General features: G+C 42.3%; 1 protein-coding gene across 3 annotated transcripts in view; it reads right to left on the reverse strand.

Annotated features, from left to right (window-relative positions):
• The window catches only part of LOC124065358 (vacuolar protein sorting-associated protein 13B-like), a 308,396-nt gene that overhangs the window by 39,890 nt on the left and 246,508 nt on the right, over positions 1 to 21,998 (reverse strand). For 2 of the 3 annotated variants that reach the window (XM_046400672.1, XM_046400674.1), the window contains 6 exons: positions 21,023 to 21,207; positions 12,610 to 12,806; positions 10,814 to 10,995; positions 10,189 to 10,409; positions 9,947 to 10,078; positions 4,776 to 4,937 (listed from right to left, as the gene is read on the reverse strand). In XM_046400672.1, the coding sequence (XP_046256628.1) occupies positions 4,776 to 4,937; positions 9,947 to 10,078; positions 10,189 to 10,409; positions 10,814 to 10,995; positions 12,610 to 12,806; positions 21,023 to 21,207 (1,079 nt within the window). Of the gene's footprint in view, positions 1 to 4,775; positions 4,938 to 7,240; positions 7,788 to 9,946; positions 10,079 to 10,188; positions 10,410 to 10,813; positions 10,996 to 12,609; positions 12,807 to 21,022; positions 21,208 to 21,998 lie in introns of those variants that run through there. The other variant, XM_046400675.1, reaches the window with a different exon arrangement.

Below are 21,998 nucleotides of genomic sequence, written 5' to 3' on the forward strand. Positions count from 1 at the left end.
CCCTCTCTGATCAGTCACTGTGTGGGTTAACCTGACTGGGGCTAATATCTCCCAAAGGGTCAGCCTAATTCACTGCAGTTGAAGCCACAATCTTGGATGAACAGCACAACTAAACCACTTCACTTGAGGGCACTGTTTCTTAACATTGGGTCAGGGCGATGAAATATGGAATCCCACTTCGCAAAAAGCTGACACATTTTAAGGGATAAATACACTTATTTTGAACAGTGAACCTTATTGGAGACTGAAAATATGAACCACATAAAACTGACACAACAAAGTGACTATGGCGAACAAACAACAGGAAACACATAGTAATACCTGCATGAACAAGAACATAGCGAACAGTTTCTTTCCTCTCTCTTTCTAACACACACACACACACACACAAACACAGAGGCCAAATATCTCCTTGTCATGCCTGCTTCCAACAACACAGCCAATCTAACCACAAACTAATAGTCCTGGGCTGCTATCTCCAACACAATACTCCTGGGAACCACACACACGCACAGTAACATGACCAGTACAACACACACACACACACATAGCACCAACATGCAAAGACAAACATCTAGTAAGAGAGAAAGAGGGCTCTTCTGTAGAAGCCTGCTCCTCAAGTAAATTACAATTTATTCAAATTGTGCATATTTCTTGTAGGCACTTTAAAAAGTCCTTCCCAAATTCAGGGGGCTTTTTACGCCGCTTTCCCTGCTAACCACACTAACCACAGGGATTTCCATCAGCTAGGCTGCATCCTGTACCAAGCAGCCAGATATTTCAACCATCCACATCACACCACACGCCAGAGCCCTGAAAAACAGCGGGGTGGGGACACTGTGTGTATTTGTGGGTGTGTAAGAAAGATATAAACCATTGTTAATCATACAGAGAGTGTGAAAATGTACACATGGCCATATTAGTGTTTTTATGTCATAGATGGATCTATAGATGTCCCTATCAACTGCTCTCTCTTATATGAAATAAAATATTATAAATATGTAGAAATGGAGGAAATTGTGTGTGTTTAGAAACTTTTCACCTTGGCTGGTAAATACTGGGGTGTGAAGGCATGCTGAGCCTGAAAGAGAGAAATGGGACTGAGAGGCCTGAAAGACTCCAGGCCTTCGGAAACATTTTATCACAGTGTGTGTGTGCGTGTGTGTGTGGGGGGGGGTTATGAATTTGATCAAGTGTCAGACCACAGAGCGCTCTGAGGACGTGACTGCCTCAATCGACCCTTTTAATGCATCTTAAGGTTATGATTGACGGCAGAAATGGGAGGGGGGGGTGGGGGGTGAGAGAGCGGAAGGGAGATGGAGAGAAACAGAGGAGCACTGAGGGGAATGTGACCTGAGCTGAGGTTCACATTTCACTGCAAAAACACTCCGTTCTAACGTTCTTCTGAGAGAAGTGACAGATATTCGTAGGTATGTCAACATCATGGAAAGTGTACACTGGTTTCACCGCTCAGTATCACACACATTAAGCACTCTTCTCTGACAAATGGACACACAAACATACACAGGAGATTGCAGGATTTTAAATGTGCCTTCCTGTTTTAGCTCAAGCTGAAACAACAGCAGGCCTTTTCATTTAGGAAGTTCTTTGCTCTCTCTCCTCACTCTCTCTGACTCCAGCAACAACAGATTAAGATAGGATTAAATGATTTAAGGTACGATAATAAAACATAGTTGGCAAATCTACTCATCTATATTTTCTTATTATGCTGCTTGTGTATCACGAACAGAACTAAATGGGGAAGGTGGGAGAGACAGCAAGATAACGAGCAGACACATTTTTGGCTGTGTGGCCAATGTAAAGTTCTTTAAGCCAGTCTGCGAGTGTTAAGAGCATGGCTCATCCCTCGCACCTGCTTCCTCTTTTCCACGTCCTCCTGTATAATTTTATGTAAGCTTAGGCAGCATTCCCCCTGACAACTCCTTGCTACCCTCATTTTGACTTTCTCATATTTCTCTGTCCACTCTGCCTCAGTCCCTTCATCTTCACTCCCACCATCTCTCAGTCCCTCTCCCCCATCTTCCTCTTGTCAAGATGATCTCATGTCCAGTAAGTCCTCAGGGGAGCCAAAGAGGGACAGATTAATTTACAACAGCAAATTAGTAGCTCTGGCTGGTGTGGCTGTGTGAATGTGTATGAGTGTGTGTGCTTGGGGGACAAGTCAGATGGGACACACACATCATTCCAGAGCCATGAGGACAAGCTGATGGCCTGCCTTGTCGACAGGCAAGATTGGCCATGAATAACACGGGTGGGGAATGTGTACTTCAGTATGTGTTAGGTAAAGTAGGGGAAATGGGAAAATTGGGAGGTAAACATAGATAAACCTTGGACAGAGCAATGGCAGTAATGGTAGTTCAGTGGTTAAAAGGCATAGTAAGGTCAAATTAAGGGAGGAGGAGCCACGTCGTGTAAAAAATGGGGGCAGAGTCAAACCAGGACTACTGACACGGAAATGTGACTATGGAAGGTAAAAGGTACACAAAGACAACTGTATGAATCCAAGAGAGGAGGGACAGGGACAGCCAAAGAACAGACTGGACTATGCCTGATGTGGAGCAACATTTCAGGGGTAACTCAAGGTTATGATTTCAAAGGACAGAATAGCATTTACTGGGGTGTAACAGAGATAAAAAGAACAAAGTTGTCCAAGTTCAAGACAGAACAGTGTAGCCAGGCAGAGGCCAGTGGCAGGACAAGCCAGACAGGGCTAATGAGCTCAGCCAGTATGGTCATAAACACTAGAACACAAGGCTGTGCTAGGGGGATTAAGGAAGGGACAGGGACAGCACTGGGAGGCCATGTGTTGTCGTTGGAGAGTGTTAAGACAAAGGCACAAATGTCCAAGTGAGACCCCAAAACAGTGTGGAGGCCAGAGACCGTCCAAGTCTACCGATCTCATCCAGCTGCGGGAGGTGAAGCACCAAGAATAAAGAGAGACCTGGACCAAGCCGACATCAATTTCCTTAACGCCACTTTGGTCCAGTTCTAAAGTGCAGCTATGTTGTCTAAACTCTGGGTTTGTGGCCTGAAAATGGTTTTGGCCTGTGTCTGCTGTGTCCCTACAGTGCATGGCAAGAAAAGACACAAAATACTATGCACAGTATTACCATATCCCCAGTATGAGTGAACTAATTGCACTGTCGGTCCCAAGCTGGAAAGTGTTTACTGATGTACTTGGAGGGCTTAGAGCACTGGGGAATGGGAAGGGAATGAGGGGATGAGAAAAAGTATGATGGGAACAAGACATGGATATCATTATGAATGGAGCTCAGACAACATGAAAATAGTTGAAAGCCCAGGTTTCCTGTGCAAGGACACTGCAGACAGCTGACTAGACACAAATGTCCTCACAGAGTTGAGGGTTGAGGTCCATTCAAACATCGAGCACTGTAAGCTAGCAATAATTCTATCTCAATGACGAGAGGGTTTAGAGTGACAAAGAAAAAATGAGATAATGAGAAATGGTTTGGGTTTTGGAGACAAGAGAGGCAGGGACAAATGTTCTGGTTTGGTATAAAATTAGTATGAATATACAACAATACAGCACAAATAGGCAGCCTGAAAGACTCAAATGTTGAACGCAGGATAGGACTTGAGGTTGGTAGTATAACTGACAAATAGACCAGAGGCCACAGTTTAGGAGGAAGGTCTTGGGGTTGAAGTGGAGAGCAGGCTCACAGATTGAAAGAAGAAAGGTCCAGCGTGAGGAGGTCTGGAGAATGATGAGCGTCTTGATCAGAGTTGTTTTAGACACTCCAAAGCATGGGGACCGAAGCAAAACAGCACAACCACTTATACTCAGCCTGAACACTGATTTATAATAGCTAGAAAAACACACTCACAGGACCAAGTAACCATTAAAGAAATACAACTCTTTTTCTTATCAGTGTCACTATTTTTATAACCCCGAAATGTAATTAGGAGTGTGTGTGCTACAATTTGCTGAGGCGGACACATTGGCAGGCATTTTGTCATCAAGCTCAATAAGTTAGTGGAGTGTTTTTGGCAAAGTTGCACTTTCATATTTATCTACTTTCACAAATCACGTTCGTCTTGAGAACACATATTTCATATACCACAAACACATGATGGAATAACACATGACAGAACCATCTCGGAATCACATTCTTCATCTATGAAGACATTTGGCCCATTCGGACAATCATTCTTCCAAAACATCCCTGAAAATACGGAGGTCATTTTGACTGCTAAAATAAGATGTGGTATGTGCAGTGCTGATATGCCAGACTGCCACTTTCCAAGTGTATATGTGTGTGTGAGTGTGTATATGTGTGTGTGTGAGTGAGGTAAGAGCACAGATTAACCATGGCCGATGATTAATACAACTTGACTTACTGACTTACTGTGAGCAATTATGGCCATGTCTTTTCTCAAGCTTGACTTTCTCACACTTGCCGTGGAACACATGGGGGTCCTGAAACATGTGCGCACCAAACACACACACACATATGCCACATATCGCCAGCCCACCCTCTGCTCAACCTCAAAACCACAAAGGGTTAAATATAATCAATCTTCTTTAACAATGCTGTCAGGGCACTGTCTGAGAGCTCTGACAGAAGCACACAGATACTGGCTGCACACTGATGATGGTGTGTATATGAGTACACCTCTGTGGACAGAATTTGCATGCTGAAGTCAATGGGTATGCACTTGTGTATGTATGTATGGGCATATGTAGTACATGTGTACAGTGGTTTAAAGTGTGTGTGTGTGTGTGTGTGTGTTACCTGAGGGGACTTGTGGGATCTCCAGCTGTACTGGTGGCTGTGGAGGCTGGCCAGAAGCACATTCTCATCTGTGTCCACCTGGCCAAAGCGCAGTGTCTCGTGGGTGTCGTTACAGATCACATAGTGGCTGTAGACAAGCTCCTCAGCCTCTGGGTTGCCATTCTGAGAGAAAACATGTGGGTGACAGGGTGAGATAGGAGATATTGGTGGATGCATGAATGCACAGAAGGAGAAAGAAGAGGGGTGACATATGAAAGAGAGCTTGCGAATAAAAGGGTACGCAAATAGTTCCAGATGTGTATGTTTATGGATGGTGTTAATGTACAATATATGTGTAGTGTGTTAATAAACACATATGCAAGTGTCAACAATATATGCATTTACTATTTTACAAATGAAGATTTTGATTTGCAGCACAGCCATCAGTCAGTAGGAGAAATAGATAAGTGATAGCATCTGTGGTAGCACCTCAACCTTGACACACGGAAGTGAATCATATCACAGTCTGACAGCTCTCCATCCTGAAGCAGCTTAGATTGGGCTTCAGGGTCAACTCGAAGCCTGATTCCAAAGTACTTCCAGGAGGTGTCTATCTGTAGGAAAGTCCTGACTTTTTCACATTCTTCTTTGAGCAGATAAATGTTGGTCACTGGTGAGGCAAACAGGCGTGGAGAGGCCAACTCATTTCAAATGACAAGTCTGTTTGTGTGCGCATGTTTTTCCCTAACATTCTCACAATGCTTGGAACAAAGTGGGCCTTTAAGTAGGCATTCCTGTCAGTAAGAGTCATCAATATATTGTGGTTTGTTAGTAGAAAACAATTTGGTGGAGGCTGGCCCTCCGACAGCAATGGGTCAATGAGAAAGCCTTGCAGAAAACTCAAGCCATGCGAGTCGTACAGGGATGCTGTCCACTCTTACGTCACCTTGCATGCAAGAGCAAAGAGCTCACTGGCCTGCTATTGAAAACACTGGTTTAACAGGGAGAGAGGAGTGTGTCAAGATTCCTGCACACAGGAACTCAACTACACAATTTCAAAACAGCATACAGTGTGCATGTGAGTTGGATAGAGCGTGTATGGGTGCAAGTGTAGGTGTAACTTTTATTTGAGCTCCGTCCAAAGGCTCTCAGGCCCTGATGGGATCTCTCCTGCACACTCCTCCCTGACTCTTGACGCACATGACTGTGATTCAGACAGCTTCTCAGTAACTAATTGACTATGCTGACAGTGAGGGACCCCAGCCTGCTGTGCTTTCAAATGGCAGGGGGTTGATGGTTGATGGTTAAAAGAGGCTGGCAGTAAAAGCTCAATGTTTGACTGCCAAGCACGTTCAGGGTCCCGGGGTTGTTGATGCTTCGAGAACGGATGGGAAAGTTTACACCATTAAAGAGAACACTTGATGATATATGTGAGAGAGAGGTAGAGGGAGCAAAATATAGATGGGACAGCTGCGACAGTGGGTTCAATCCATTCCAGTTTTATAGCGGAACACTATCTGTGCTCCCTTTCTAATCTGACACTGCGATTTACAAACTTCCTGCTGCCATCTTAATATGCCATTGCTAAGTCTGCTCTTTGATGGTATCGCCTTTCCACACCGATTCATGAGGCAACGTGATACAGACATCAGAAAAGCTTCCTCCAGTAATCATAATCACTCCCTGTCTATCCAGGGATTTTAAGTGGACAAATACTAGGACAAATGTATTTAAACAGTCAACACATCTTCCTTGTTAAACAGCACAAGATGACAGCTTCTTCTTTAAACTCCATTCCTCTAATCCACCTGGATACTGTTACTTCAGTTTTCATGCAGTCTAGCCCAGATCTGCATGGCAGAATGGCACATATATAAATGGCAAGGTACAGTAAAATGTCTGGAAAAAAGATTGTAAATAATGACACCTACTCAAGAGAAATACTCATGAAACATGACACCGTGGAGACAGAGAAACCTATAAAAAGGACATAATAAAACAATAATATCTAAAATCACTTATATGTTCCTTAATAGATGTCACTCGCCCACACATCTGCTACAGAGAGGAACCTGATCTCTCCATCACTTTCCTTCCGATTGCAAAGGAAAGGAAGAACTATTCAAATAGGGGAGGATCACTGTGAGGAAACAAAAAAAAAAAAAAAAAAAATCCTGTTGTCTCAATTGCACATGTAACAGTCTGCAAATGTTCTGTGAGAAAGCAGAGTGTATAAATACTACTGGGCTTTCGTGTGGCTTTCCACCAAAGCCACTTCCCTGGGGTTAGGGGCTGAGGGGAACAAAGATTGAAAGTGGGGTTGGGGACCGAACATTGAGAATGGAGGCATGGGGCCTGAGGTTACACTGAAGAAGGCTGAGGTTGGGGCCATATGGGGCTACTGAACAAGGAGAAGAGGCAAAAGACATTTAAGAAGATATTTATTTGAAAAAAAAAGAAGAAGAAGATAACAACCTCCTGTCCTCTGGCTCCCAACTTAAAGCCCATTGCCTCAGGACTCTTGTGCAATATTCAAGTTTAACTTTATACTTTTGTTTAATATTGATATTTTTAATTGCCTCCTCTTGTTCTGATAACTGACACTTGTCTCTTTTACTCATGTCCTAGATTACTTTGCACTGTTTTATGTTTTTACATCACTTTGTAACAATGTACTTAAAAGGTACTATATAAATAAAGTTACTATTAATGAGAGGTTTATGTGTACTGATGACTGCCAAAAGGTCTTGGTGAGATTATCACAGATACAAGGGCAGACTAGGTTACCATGGCTACAACTGTATATCATAATCAATTATGTCTATATGAGAATAAATTACAACCATATAGTAAGAAGTGGCTTTCGTTCTATTTATTGCTATGCATCTGGAAGTGCTCCAGCTGTTCTGGTTGTGGTGGTCTGGTATGACCATGCCTGGGTTGCAAGGTTTCAGTTGTGTGGTAGTTCAGGAATCTTCTTCACGGTTCAATGCCGACCCCATAGGCCACATCACAACAGGCCCGCCTGCCAGCCTTGACACCAGGAAACATGAAAATCACTGAAACAATTACACACGTTAGATACATCCTTCTGTTGCGGAAGGACAGAATCTGTTAGCATTTCCAACTGTTTGGGATTACGTTTTCAATTAGGATCAAGTTTTTCTAAGCATGCATGTGTCTAAAATGCAAACCTCTATCAGATCAAAAATATATTTTAGCTTAACTAGACAGTCCTTAACAGCCATCCCTATAGTTCACAGCACCACCAGGCAGTTAACAATCAATTGCACTCATGCAAGGTTTTCTCCCCACAAACGAGATTTTGTTTCACTGAAAACCACAAAAAGGGAAACGAGTTGTTCACAACTTTCTCTGAAGCATACCAAATATTCAGCTTTTTCTAAAGAATCAACCTTTTGTACTTGACCTTTACCTACCCCTTACTCCAGAACTACCGTGCCCACATGCAGCACATTTGCCTTATAATTATGGTGTGTTTTTTCCCTTGTGTTCAGCAAAGTGGTGAGGGCTGGAGGTAGTTAAAAAGTTACAGGGCTGCTGCTGTTCAGACCAATCAAGGCGATACAGGAGGTTTAATCGTTTTATGGATAAATCCCTTACTAGTGGACATGTAAACAAAGGCTTCAGGGTTTGTGTTTGAGTGACAATAGTTGATGAGTGAATTTGAGAATACGTCTGTGTCAAAAGTTAAGATTGTGTAGTGTTTGAAAGAAGAAGGGTATTTTGAGTGTGTTTGTATGTGTGAGCACTGTAGGCCACGTTTTTTGGCTCTCAAGATACTGGGCAAAGATACCCTTCAAAAAGCCAAATATATCACCCAATCAGTATCAGTAAAGCCTTGGCTAGAGTATATGACCAAGTAATAACCTAATGTTGGGCAAGGCCCACCATGGATACCAACATGTCCAAAACACTCCAGTAAAGCTGCAATATGACCATTCATTACAACACCACCAACGCTCTCAAGTCTTATTTATGGCTAAATTAACCAGCAGAAATAGGGAACATTCTCTAGCATGCTCTACATGATGCAATGATGAAGCCAAGGGTCAATTATGACCCAACATCCAACATGGTCGGTTAAGAGGTTTTGATGAGTCAATGATGCCACTGGGTGAAAACAAAGGTAAGAAACCACTGCCCACAACAATCATTTTGTAGCAGATTTTCTATATAGTTTAATTTTATTTTCCACAGGTAAAAGATCACAGCTGTTCCTAGAAAAACACAAGCTATTATTTCTCTCACCTGGCAGTCAGAGTCAGTATGCATGTAAAACCATCAGAGTACCTCACGTCTCCAGAGGCCAGTATATGAGTCAGCACAGCCACAGCTGAGCTGAGCTGAGCCATGATAGGACATACAAAGCCAGAGAGGCCAGGGTGTGTGTGTGTGTGTGTGTTTGTATGTGCGTGTGCAGTAGACAAGTGGGTGGAGGACTAGGGCCAGATGAAGTCTTGGCAGGTGTCACCACTCAAGTTTTACCGTGTTTTCATGGGCATCACTTCACACACAAATATGCTGGCTACCAGAGGCAGTGCTGAGAGCTGAGAACTGAGAGATGACGAGGACCGTAGGACTAGAAGCCCAAGAACAGACACACTGTAGCCTCTTAGTCAGAGTTTACAGCAAACTGAAAGGCAGTTCCATCCTGCAAATTTTATTACTGCTGGCACACAACCGAAACCGTTCACATGAAATCCACTTTGTTGTGAGTTTGTTTAGCTGATACTCCATCTGGGACAAAAGACAGTCTTTCACCATATTCTCTAACTGTACGTATGGATTTCCTCTATGGATTTACTAGCCCCTGGCTCAAATTATACTGTCAGAGCTATAGGCAAGTGCTAGCCATCAAACAAGCAAATCCCTTGTTGTTGTTTGAATGTATCAAATACAAATGTGACCATACAAATGATTACCTTTGGTCACTTCAATTGCTCTTCCTCATGCAGCAGTGAAAATTTGCCTTTCATGTTCAAATGAACTATTTCGAACAACTTCAGGATCCCTAAGATGCCGCTTTATTCCCAAGTTATTTCAAAATCAGCAATCTCTAAATAACAACTTGATTTGTGAGCATCAGCTTTTATACTTAATTTTTTTTTTTGGAGTGTGGTCATAAACATACATGTGCTGCAGTCAGTACGACCTAAATTCTCTGTTACCTGTTGCCAGCTGTGCAGGGCAGTGTCCACAGTGTGGATGGCAAACTGGCTGATATTAAGGAACACTGGGTCCACAAACACATTCACATCCAACGTAGTGTTCTGGGGGGAGGAGGTGGCTGCAGCCTGGCCCTAAAAACCACAAGAAATTAAATTCGAAATTAACTTGATTTCCCTGATCAGTGCTTTGAACCAAAATATATCAGAGAGACACAAAACTAATATAAATAGGTGAGCTCTACCTGCAATGCACTAGGCTGGAGGAGCTGAATCTGGGTTAGATTTCGGTACTCCAGCAGCTTGCAGTCTAGTTGGGTAGAAAAGCTGAACTCCTGACACTGACGTGGTCCATTATTCCACTGGCGCAGGAAGACCCGTGGCTCCCGAGCACCAATCAGCATGAACTCCTGCTCCTGAGGTAACTTCCTGTCTGGCTGGAAGGGACGGAGTAGTCGAGATGGGACTGGAGGAATAAGACACAGTACTTGTATTTAGAGACTGGACTGTGGGACACATTTTAAGAAAACATGAAATAATGACCATAATTTCCATGAGTACTGAGGTTTGTAAAATGAAAAAAGAATAACCTTCTTGCCATCTGGGACTGTGGGTCCAACAAAAATTAAATACATAGCTCACAGTTTTAATAAATGCAAACCATCTCTTTGATGATGATGAATGCAAGTAAATTACAGTGAACAACCATTGGCTCTGTATTTCCTGCTACCATAATCCACCAACAAACATGAGAAGAAGAATGAACCTTCATGAACCTCCACCAACGGAATAAATATATACACTACATTCATTCATAATACACCTAATACTCAGCCTTATTACTTTGTGACTGCCTACTCTTTATCCTACCTGTGCCCAGCTGTTCAAGGTGGTGACACAAGTGAACATCCAGCTGTGCTAGTTGTAAGGACACCCCCAAGGAGGGGACAAACCAGGGCGCAAAGCAGGAGTCGACACGGGTGCAGGCTGCCAATGCGATTGGAGACACCAACTGATCGCAGGGCAGCTGGGACCCACACTCACTATCCGAACTGGAGGGGGAAGAGGAGATAACCAAATATTTACAGTTTCACTGTTATTTCTGATTGTGAAACCACTAAGAAAGTTACAGAGAGGTCAATAGCAAGTTATTTCCTAGGAAAATAATAATGAAGGAAAATGACTTATGACATATGACTGTGATTCAGCATTTCACTGCTTTTAGGAAGAAGACTAGCAAACATTATTGACTGATGGGCACAGCTGTGAAATAACAGTTCCCACTTGTAGCTGAATGCTTTCGTCTCTTTCCCGGCGACTTACGAATTGTCTGATATCCTCATCAGAAATCTACAGTGAGACTAACGCTACATTCATTCAGACATAAAGGAATGAAAAGAGACAACATTCTGTACAGGGCCTCCTCGCTGTCCAAGCCTGTGAGTTTAGGCACATTATTACTGCTGCAGTTTGCAGGAGAACCTCTCCATGGACATTAATTGCATGTCATGGCTGATGATGTTGAATGGAAGGTAATTGAAGTGAATGACCATTTGCTCTGTAATTTGCTGCTACCATGATCCACCATAAAAACTCCAGCAGGAAACGCTCAAGACCTGAAAAATGCTGGTGCAGCAGAGTGCTCCTTAAAAAGATAAGCATCATATGTTGACAATTTTCATTACTTCCAGTTGGCAGGGAAGCCAAGTTATTTTTCTGGTGGAAACTAAAGAAAGGCAGATGAAACGAGCGAGTAAGGAAAAGGAAATCAATTTTGATCAAAAAAGACAAATAATTTAAACATAAAGGAAATGTAGAGTATGGAGTATGATTGTAATAAAACACAGATGTATATTTTGCTTTACACTGTATCTGGTATTGTAGAGTTTTTTCAAAGTTTCTTCTCTTACATGTTTTCTTAAACCTCCCTTTTACTCTTCTGGAGCTCTAAGCCACACAGAATGTGGGCTTGGCAATTCTCTTAAACTAAAAGTTCCCTAAATCTCGGGAGGAAGTAAAAAGGGGCGAGAGAGAAGAAAAAAGTATTAAATTAAGATGAGGAAGGAATGCAAAAAATATATTTAAAAAAAAAAAAATGGGTGAAGCACAGAAGATGTAACTGGATGCTGGGTGAGACATGAGGGAGAAGCAGTGGTAGCAAGAAGAAGGGAGTAAAATGCTCTTTGAGGTGTTATAGTGCTTGGCAGGTCCAGGCCAACCCATCCCATCCCAACTCAACCAAGCCCAACCCAGGCCAGGCCAGGCCTAAGAACTAATGAGCCAGCCCAAAGGGGGCTTTACTTCTCTTGCTTCCCGTGAGCTTCCCTCGATTAGATACACTCAAGGTAAGCAGGAAGGAATCCGGATGGGTCCTGACAGGCACTTGGTGTGCTGGGAAATCTCATTAGGCCGATCTGAACGCCTTCCAAGCCCGCTCCCTGCTCCTGCACACCAGATGTGGGGCGAGGGACACATTGCTAGCTCTTTGTGCTTTCTGGCCTGGGTGCACTCTTTCTGTTTTCCCTCACACTGGACGGCACACATATTTGTGTGTAGGCATACTCACACTCTCTGATAAACAAGCTTGAGGGTACAGGCATGCATGCAACACATATAAAAGACCATAACATAGAACAAAGTACATAAAACAAAGAATTTTCCCTCACCTCTGCTCATCTCCTCCCTCTCCATTATTATTGAGCACTATCCTCCACAGGTCTGAGGCCACCATCTCCTTCTGTTGGTCGGTGAGGCTGAGGCTGGGTAGCTGCAGCTGGCAAGCACTGCTCTCCGAAAGACTGAACTCCCGGTATGGAACAAAGGCCTGCTGTAGCTCGTCCCAGTATTCTAAGCTGCATGGTACCTGGGAAGGTAAAACACAGTGAACAACTTATATATTAAGCCCCAAATATGTATTTAATTTAGGTTTTTATGTATCCTCACTATCTGTCTTAGTTGCAGCAGCACTGTAATTATTGCATGGAAATTAGTACCCCTTGACTCAGACTCAACAGTCCTTAATGGTAAGTAACAAGCCTGCCTGAACACTGATTCTGTGAATTATTATTTGGACATATTAAAAAATGACACATCATAAATCACAGAATATTACCTCTTTGACATTAAAAGTATAAAGCTTAAATGATAAAGGCCTTTGGCACTCAACATACTTGTGCGAAAATGTAACGTACCTGTTAAGGTAAGGCAAGGTAAAGAACAACATAAAAGGAAAATCAAAGTCTAAAGGGGTGTTTATTGCTGTTTGTTGAAGTGTCTTTTGTCAAAAAACACAGTAGGACTGATAGAAAATGATAGGATAAGATAATATCTCATCCCTGCACTCTTGCTAATGCAAATCTTCATGAAATACTGTATGTGCGGGTCAAACAAACTCTCTCTCATATAGAGTCAGAGTAGCTCTTTGCTGACTTAAGTTGGTCAGTAATGGCCACATTTTAATGTTTGGACTTGAATGACGTGAGTACAAGGTTTAGCACCTTTATTTCTTCCTCCTTGTTCCCCACACAGCCACCTGGCAACAACTGATGCAGACTAAAAATTATCATACACATTTGCTTTCTTGTCATTAGAGCTTGGAGGAAATGTGAAGGAACGGTACTGATACTCCACGAGGATACTGCATAACTAGTGTACTTCTTTGTACCCCTTTGCATTGATTTGTTTGGTTACACTAAGCTCTGCAACTACTGAAACAAAATTTCTACCCAAACAGCAATTCAAATAGATACTGTTTTTACTACTGATCAGCAGCACATCAGTGGATATCTTTATTTGTGGTTTTGCTTTAGAAACAACATTGTTTTTCACCAAAAACATATTCTTTTCTTGAGATGCTGGTTCTACTCCACAAGATGAGAGCAGTGTTTTTATACACCCCACTTAGTCTCCTCTACAGATGCTATTGTATCCCTCAATTATTCATCACTTTAACTTCAAGCTCCAGTCCAAACAAACAGACGAGTATAGCCCCCTCAGTGTAACCCGGATTACTCATCAGCAATAGGATTACTGTAAGGCTTTGTTATTGCACAACAGGTACTACTTCAGCCCTGTGGATCCCCCAGTTCCACATAAAGTATTAAGCAATTGCACTGGTCTGCTAATCATCAAGCACTGATGCTTTACTGACCCTTTCAAATCACGGGGAATCCCTGCCTGGGAGATGGAATGAACAAATGACTTCTTATGGTGTCTGCATTACAACCTTGAATTTTACTTCAGACAAACTGATCTTTAATTTCTTGTCTAGTCGGAAAAAGCTACAACACTTTGACCGCAGACCACCGACGCAGCACGACGACAACTCATCTCCATAACAACACTGCATGACCACAGCATAACTAAACACCAGGCAAATGTGCCATTAAAAAACAGCCATTAGCATTGAAGTCCTGGAGCTGTGTCTCAGACTGAATAACAATCAGGTTATGGGAGTATTCTCACATTATGTGATGGCTGGTAGGCGTCCATTCATTTCTCTCATATTGTGCCAAAATTAGCATAAATGTGTCTGGTGCTCCTGTGTGAAATAAACCAGGTTCTCAGGTTTCCTCGACCACCTGCACAACTGAGGTACTGATGGATCAGTAGTGGCAGGGTACTTTTAGAAGTACATCTGAAGGGTGCCAGGCAGAAAGACATGAGTGAGTGTGTGAGAGTGAGTGAGTGTGCATGTGTGTATGCGCAGGTGGCAAAAAAGAGTGAGAGAGTGCATTTGTCTGTGCACATGTGTCTGTGACAACCCAATTGTTTACCGGGGGTACAGAGCTCCCTGGACAATTACCAAACTCACAGAGCTGTCAACAAGTTGTTATGTGTGTATTTGGAAAACTGTTCACAAAATGTGTGTGTATGTGCCCCTGCATTCATACATGTGGAGTTGTACTGTTAGGGAGGAATGCATGAGGTAACCGTAGCTTACATCATGTATGAAATGCCACATGAGTCTTCCTGGAATCAACTTCTCATAATTGTACCTGACAGAGCAGTGCACCCACAACCCCAACACCGAGCCACCGGAGCGGAAACTCACTGAATCTCCACAGAGAGTTCCAAGAATTGCGTTGCTAAAACACAGAGGGTGTTTTTTTTTTTTTTTTTTACCTGAGATATTCTATACACATGACGGCATACAGAAATGAATATATGAGGTACAGTGGAAGACGTTTACATGGTTGACTTTGAGTCATGTTCCCTCTGACTTGCAGGCCCAGCCGTACAGGAGAGTGGAGATGAAATTGATAATCAGTTAAAAAAAAAAAGGGAAATAAAATTTATTGGACATCTGGAACTGACTTTTGAGAGCAGGAGGCACCTGTGTATATGTGCCCAAGAGAAAGACTATGTATAACTACGTATGAAAGACAATATGCGTGTATATATATGTGTATACACAGGTATGCATATGCATGAGTGCTTGATGCAGTCTGGACAGTGTCAGTTTCTGCTGCCTGATTGTGTGTGTACCTTATCTGATAAACAACATGTGACCCTGAATAGCTGACATTCCCTTGGCTAGATGCATCCAATCCGTACTTTCTTCAAGCGCTCAACAAAGTAGGTCTGACAACTAGAGCTCAGGGCAAAATGTAAGCTGAAGGGTTATCTTAAATGTTATCTTAATTTGTGAGTCAAGGTTTGATTTAAGAGGTGGTTCAAAAGCCTGGAAAGCTAAGTAATTAGTTTAAATATTCAAGACTATATACAAATATATTTAAATCCAGGCTGTTGGCAGCATTGTGTATATACAGATCAGATTCCATCCCTGCCTCTGCCAAACTGCAAACTACAATTCAGAATAGATTTTCTTTTCTGAGACTGATTAACCAATCACAAAAGGTTAACTAAAGGCAGGCAAGCTAAGGAAATACACCACATATAGAAATGATTTCAATGTCCATCATCAACCCAGGTGTGATCAGTGCTTAAATTTAAATAAGTCTGTGGAACTGAAAACTCCCCTAGCTCCCTCTGTGGCAGCTGACATACACAGCCTTGTCTGCCATTACTTTTATTAACAATATCAACACTGCTATTAGGTCTTCTGTTATTTCACTGATGCCTGTATGTCTACAAATTCCACTGCTAGCTACTCCTTATCAGCCGGCCGACAAATTGAATTGACATCGACTTGAGCAAATGTTTACTCAGGAGATGTAATGAAAATTGTTCTGAAAATGAATCCCGGTATGCTGTCTCAGGTCGACTAATATACGTTAACATTAATTAGTGTGGAAAATCAGGAATAATCCCACACTGAGATCTTCATGCTTAACTTTTTTTGTTTTTGCCTTTGTAATGGCAATTTTTTTTTTTAAGTGGGCCTGGAGTTTTAGTGGATGAGGTGTAAAAACTCCAGATTAAATCAACCACATGGACAGTCTTATTTTTATAGTGCATTAGCTGTGACTAATGCAGGTCTGCTTGAGTTCTGTCCTGCTAAAATAATAGTTATCTTGGCTAAAATACGCTCTCGCTCTCTCTGGTTCAGTGTGTTGCTCTGAAGTGAAATACCCCACTGACTCCCCTCAGATGCTAACTCCCTACACAAGGTTGCATATTTTTATTAATTGGGGAAAATCTATAAAAATGGGTGCGTCGTGGATTTGAAACTAATGGTGGACCTGTGTTTATCATAACAAGAATGACAGAGAAAACAGCTGCAGCAGTGGTTTGAGTTGATGGTTCCCGGTTCATCTCAGGGCACAGAGGTTTTGTGATATCGGTCATAGGCCAACAGGGCCACGATGGCAGTACAGAGCCCTGCTGGTACATGAAAGGCTAACCCGCAGTGCCATGCACGAAAGCAACAGCAGGGGAGCAGATGGTGTGATGTTTGTTTGAAAAAGTCAGTCAGGGATTTGGGCAGCTGCCCAGACTACGAGTGGATGATCAAATTTGATACATTTGCATACTGAGAAAAGCTAACTTTAGCAAATGTGATTGTGTATGATAACAGAATGTGTTACATTTGTCTGACTATATGCTGAGGCTGTTGGTCTCTGCTTAAGCAAACTGTCTCTTCTTGTCCTTTTCCCCTGATCTGGGGTTAGGGTGAATCATAGCTCCTGTGTTTACTCCCTGTTTCTCAGGCTTCAGAACCCCACAGAGAGAGGCAGAAATAGTAGAAGACGAACAAGAGGGATGGAAAAAGAGCAGTAAGGACACCTGCTTATGATTCAGAGAATTGGACCACACAGCGGTGAGAAGGTGAGAATGAGTCACCTTCCTTTCTGTCCCTCTATCCCTGCATTACTTGGGCCCTCTACAGGTGGGAAACTGTGGATGCCCGGTCAGTGGTCTGTCGTTTTTCAGCTGCTCTCCCATCACTTTGACATCGCTCTCCTTCTACTGTATGTAAAAACAGCGAAGAAAGCAATTTGACTTTGAGTAATGGAAGGAGGTTTGAATTCCCCCTCCGAGATACTGGAACCAGTTGGGAAACCACAAATATTTAAATGCAGGAAATCTTGATTTTATAAAATGTTAATATGATCTGCTCTGGGGACAAGCGAGCAGAATGGCTCAGAGAAAGAACCCCCACTACATACATACACACACACACCCCTTTATCTAAAACGTGTGTGTGTGTGTGTATGTGTGTGTGTGTGTGTGTGTGTGGGGGGGGGGGGGGGGGGGGGGGAGTAGTGGGAAGCTGTGACAAAAGGAGGGAGAGGAAAAAGAACAGGAGGAGAAATACAAGGGGGAGATGAGGGAACTTTGGACCCAATTTTATTTTGTTCACCTCATACAATCTATTTCAGCCTCCACCTGCTGGTAAACAGTCCCAAACTGGAAAACCATTTCTGTCAAAATGATGGAGAGGGATGACAAGACAGCTCAATGCTAAATATCATTCTCTATTTACTCCTTACTTCTTTTTCTTTCCCTTTGCCTCTCATTTTCCATTTCTCAAAAATTTTCAGCCTCCATCTCTGTGTGGCCACATGGTAATTTTAGAGGCCTGAGAAATTATGACTGACTTCTTTCTCCTTCCTGATCTCTCTGCACAGTCTAGATGCAAAGTAAATGGAATTCCTGTGCAACAGAACCACAGCCATTACTGTTTTCTGGATTTTTATAGCTGCATTTCCGTTCTCTGTAGCTGGACTTTTTTCTGGTCCATGGAGAATCAAAAAATAATGAATTAATTGATACTTTTGAAGTCCTGAAGAAAAGAAAGCATAACAAAATGTCTGCCAGGGGGCTGAAATTAATTAAATCTGGGTTCACAATGACTTTGGCTGATGACCAAGAGGTCCTGTTAAAATGACCCCCACAAACCCAACCCCACATCTCACACACAACTGGTGTAATGCTATGTGAGTATTTGGAGAAAAATATGAGGTAATAAGAGGGACTGTGTAACATATCAGTAAACAGATCCGGTATCCTATAATTACTTTACAATCACTCCTTTCAAAAAGTCCATGATACGTGATACTGTTTTTAGCACTGTTGACAAAATGCATCAGAGTAGCTTTCAACAATGGATTTGAAACAGTTTAACATACATACTTTGCTAGTGATGTTTTTAATTAATGTTACCAACATTGCCTTTAATAACATGCCCACGGCTATAGTCATCCTATTACATTACATGTCTTCTGCAAGGCCTGTCCAGGGCATTTACATGGATGTCGAGAAACACAAGCAGCAGCATTAGGAGACTCACTCCTGACCTATGACTCATGACTCAAGGCTGGTACAGTAACTTGTGCATGCACATCGCATTTCTCTTTCAAATAGATGCCAGCTGATTCTGCGCAGTGTTCTTAGCTGTCAATACTTTGCAGTTATTGCATTTTTCTACAGCCATGGAGTATGTGACCCAAATGCATATCACCCCCACATCAAGTGGTTGCAGTAATAGCTGGGTGCTCAGAGCCTCCTCCTTTCACCACTTCCCCTGTGGAAGTCTCATCACCTGATTCCTTTTAACAGACTTGTCAGAAGAGACAGGACCACGCCAGATGACACGAAGAGTGGAGCAGAAGATGTGGAAACCACATGTTCATCAACCACTGGTTCCACATCTCGAACTATGTAGTACACATACACACACACAAATATGTCTATGGTTGCAGTTATTCATATTTATGCACAGACAGATAGATGCACAGAGGCATCAATGACCCAGACACCTCCTCTGTATCTCCTCTGTGATATTTGAGACACTGCTGTCCATGTGTATGACAGATTGTGAATACACGGGAATCATGTGAACATGACATGGCGGAATATGCCTGCCAGCTTGTTGTATCTCCTGTCAGCCCTTCATCTGCCCCTCATTACATCAACTGGTGAGAAGATCTTTCTCCCCTTGGCTGTGTGCGTTTTCACACAGATCCTCTTATACAGAAACTTAACATTGCAGAAGATGCCACCTCCCTCTGAATACCCCCCGCACCCCACTCAGTCTACTCCCATTAACCACTCTCTCCATATTCCAATTCTATCGCTCCCTCTTCCTCAGTCCCTCCCTCCTCTCCTCCCCAGCTCCCTCAGTTCTGCACTGTAACTCAATATGTGGCCAATCAGCTAGAGGCTTTTGCTCATTACAGCCTTTACAGCTGTGGAGCCTTGCAGCTTAGCCAGACATCTGCGGCACCTTCCAATATCTTGTCTCTCCTGGGTTGACATAAACAGACAGAAGAAAACATCTGTACTTTAGGTGAAATGATTGTGGGAGTCCAGAAAAAATAAAGATAAAGGGAGGATATGGGAAGATGAGAAACTTCTGTTGCAGATGGTAAAAAGAAGCAGAAAGGAAAGCAAGAGGGAAGGTAGCCTCAGGCATAAAAAGTGTAGTTAAAGTCTTTATAAATGGGCTGGGAATGTCAGAAAATCTTGCTACTTATTTTCCAGATAATGTAATAACACGAGATTATAATATCTGTGCTAAATGCTAAACTTCATAAGGAATGAGTAAAAAAAAAAATAAATAAAAATATATATATATATATATATTATGACAGTGGTCAGCCCTTGGAGGGATGACTCTCTGTTACTGCTACACAGTATAACTTCTGATGACAGTTTGCTACTTATAATTACATTAAATTTAATTTAATATCAGAAATAACAGAAATTAAAACAATAACTGGTGTGAAACTTTTTATAGGTAGGAAAAGAACAGGAACATTTATGTATTCAGGAATATAACAAAATTAAGCTTAGCTGACAGGATGAAAAACATGTTTTGTATATTCAATCACAATAAATTCCATCCCTAACAGTATAATCAAAAAAAGAAACTCAGAGTGACTGTAGCTATGGCAGTGTCAGGCAATGTGATTGAAAAATAACAAATCTCTAAAGAAAAATTCAGTTGGAGGATGCAAAAGAATGTGATTTGGGACCCGGCTCGCCTTCAAGGATGATAGGCTGGAAAGTGAGGTGGGGGACAAAAAGGTGGAGGAAGAGTGAAAGGAGGAAAAGTGGGATGTCCTGTCCCCCACTGAGGCCCTGCAGACCCAGTAGCTGCTTCAACCTGCCAAATTATAACCTCTGGGGTTGAAGACAAGAGGATATTCACACCAGAGCATGCAGGATGAGTTCCACAGCTGTCTGACACTGGATTACATGTTTGGAGGGACAGCAGGGGTCTCTGTCATTCAATAACAGGCGGGGTATGGGAATTCTCATGACTCACATCATGGGAATTATAGCGGCTCGCAGCCCAACTCGAAGACAGTTTATTTCTCTTTGATTGCAGGTGATGTTAAACAGGGAGCAGTGAGAGAGATGTGTGGATTTTCTTCTCAGTTTACTCCTCTTTCACCTTCTCTACAATAACAGGAGTCCAGGTGACCACAACACATCCAGATACAAGTGATGGATAAAACATTTGGTGGCTTAAAGCATCAGCATTCTTTGCTTCGTCTGGGTTTACGTATTAATTTACAATATGTTGTTTGTTAATGCTGGGAAAGGATTTTCACAATAATGTTGGAGACAGAGGAAACAGAGAATGTGGGGTTTTGTTTACCACTTGTTGTGGGAATAAAACATGTTCACATTGCTTTCTGATCAAGAAATATGTGTGTCAGTCTCTACCTGCAGGACGTCGCCCAGGTCAGCAGTGCTGATGTCAGGGTCCTCTGTGGTGTTGAAAGGGACAGGAGTTATCCTGACAAAGGTAAGGACTCGGGGTTCAGGGTACCTCCAAAGCATCACCCCTGGGCTATCGTCTGTTTCGCTGTAGAACACCACCTCATGGGGTCCTGGCAGTCTCTGGGTAACTGCAAGAAATGATGATATTACAATAAGATCAGAAAAACTTTACTCGATCCAAAAGCAAAGTGTGTGCTGTGCTTTAAAGGAACATAAAGAAAGAGGGAAAACATATGGCGAGGGGCTAAGAGAATAAGACAATGAGGGGAGGAGAATAGCTGAGAGGGAGCAAAGAAAAGATGATAACTGACCACCAGAGATAAAAGATGATGCAACTGGAAAGGAGAGGACAAAATGGAAGGAATCCATGGACTTTATAGTTTAACATACAGCAGATTAATAGTGTACTGTGCCACACTTTTCCGGTACCATAAAACGTACGACTACACAAAGTTTAAAGGCTCAACTGGCCTGTTTGAACATTTTCAGATGCTAATGGAAGAAAAGAAAGACACAGAGGTTGAAAACAACATGAGATGCATGATGGTGTATTAGTATTTTCATTATGAAATTCACCATGTGGTAACCTATGACTTGCATACATCTTTGGTGCTGTGATGTTTTTAGAGTTCCTACTATGGAATCCGAACTCTCCAAAACAATTTCTTCTAAAATAGGAATGTAGATGTTTCCATGCTTTCGCAAAGTTTATATGCGTAAGACGCAATATATAAACAAAGCAACCCAGTAAACATTTTTTCTCTTGAGTAAACAACCACTGATTAAACCATGCCAAGCACCTGCAAAAGCTGGATAACACAGGAACTTCTGAGTGATGTTTGACTTGAGTTGTGGCTGCTGTTTGGGATTCAAGTCCTTTGGAAAAATGTTTATTTGAAAAAAACATTCATGCAGAGAA

Source organism: Scatophagus argus, chromosome 9, assembly GCF_020382885.2.
Source record: "Scatophagus argus isolate fScaArg1 chromosome 9, fScaArg1.pri, whole genome shotgun sequence".
Taxonomy (NCBI): Eukaryota; Metazoa; Chordata; class Actinopteri; family Scatophagidae; genus Scatophagus; species Scatophagus argus.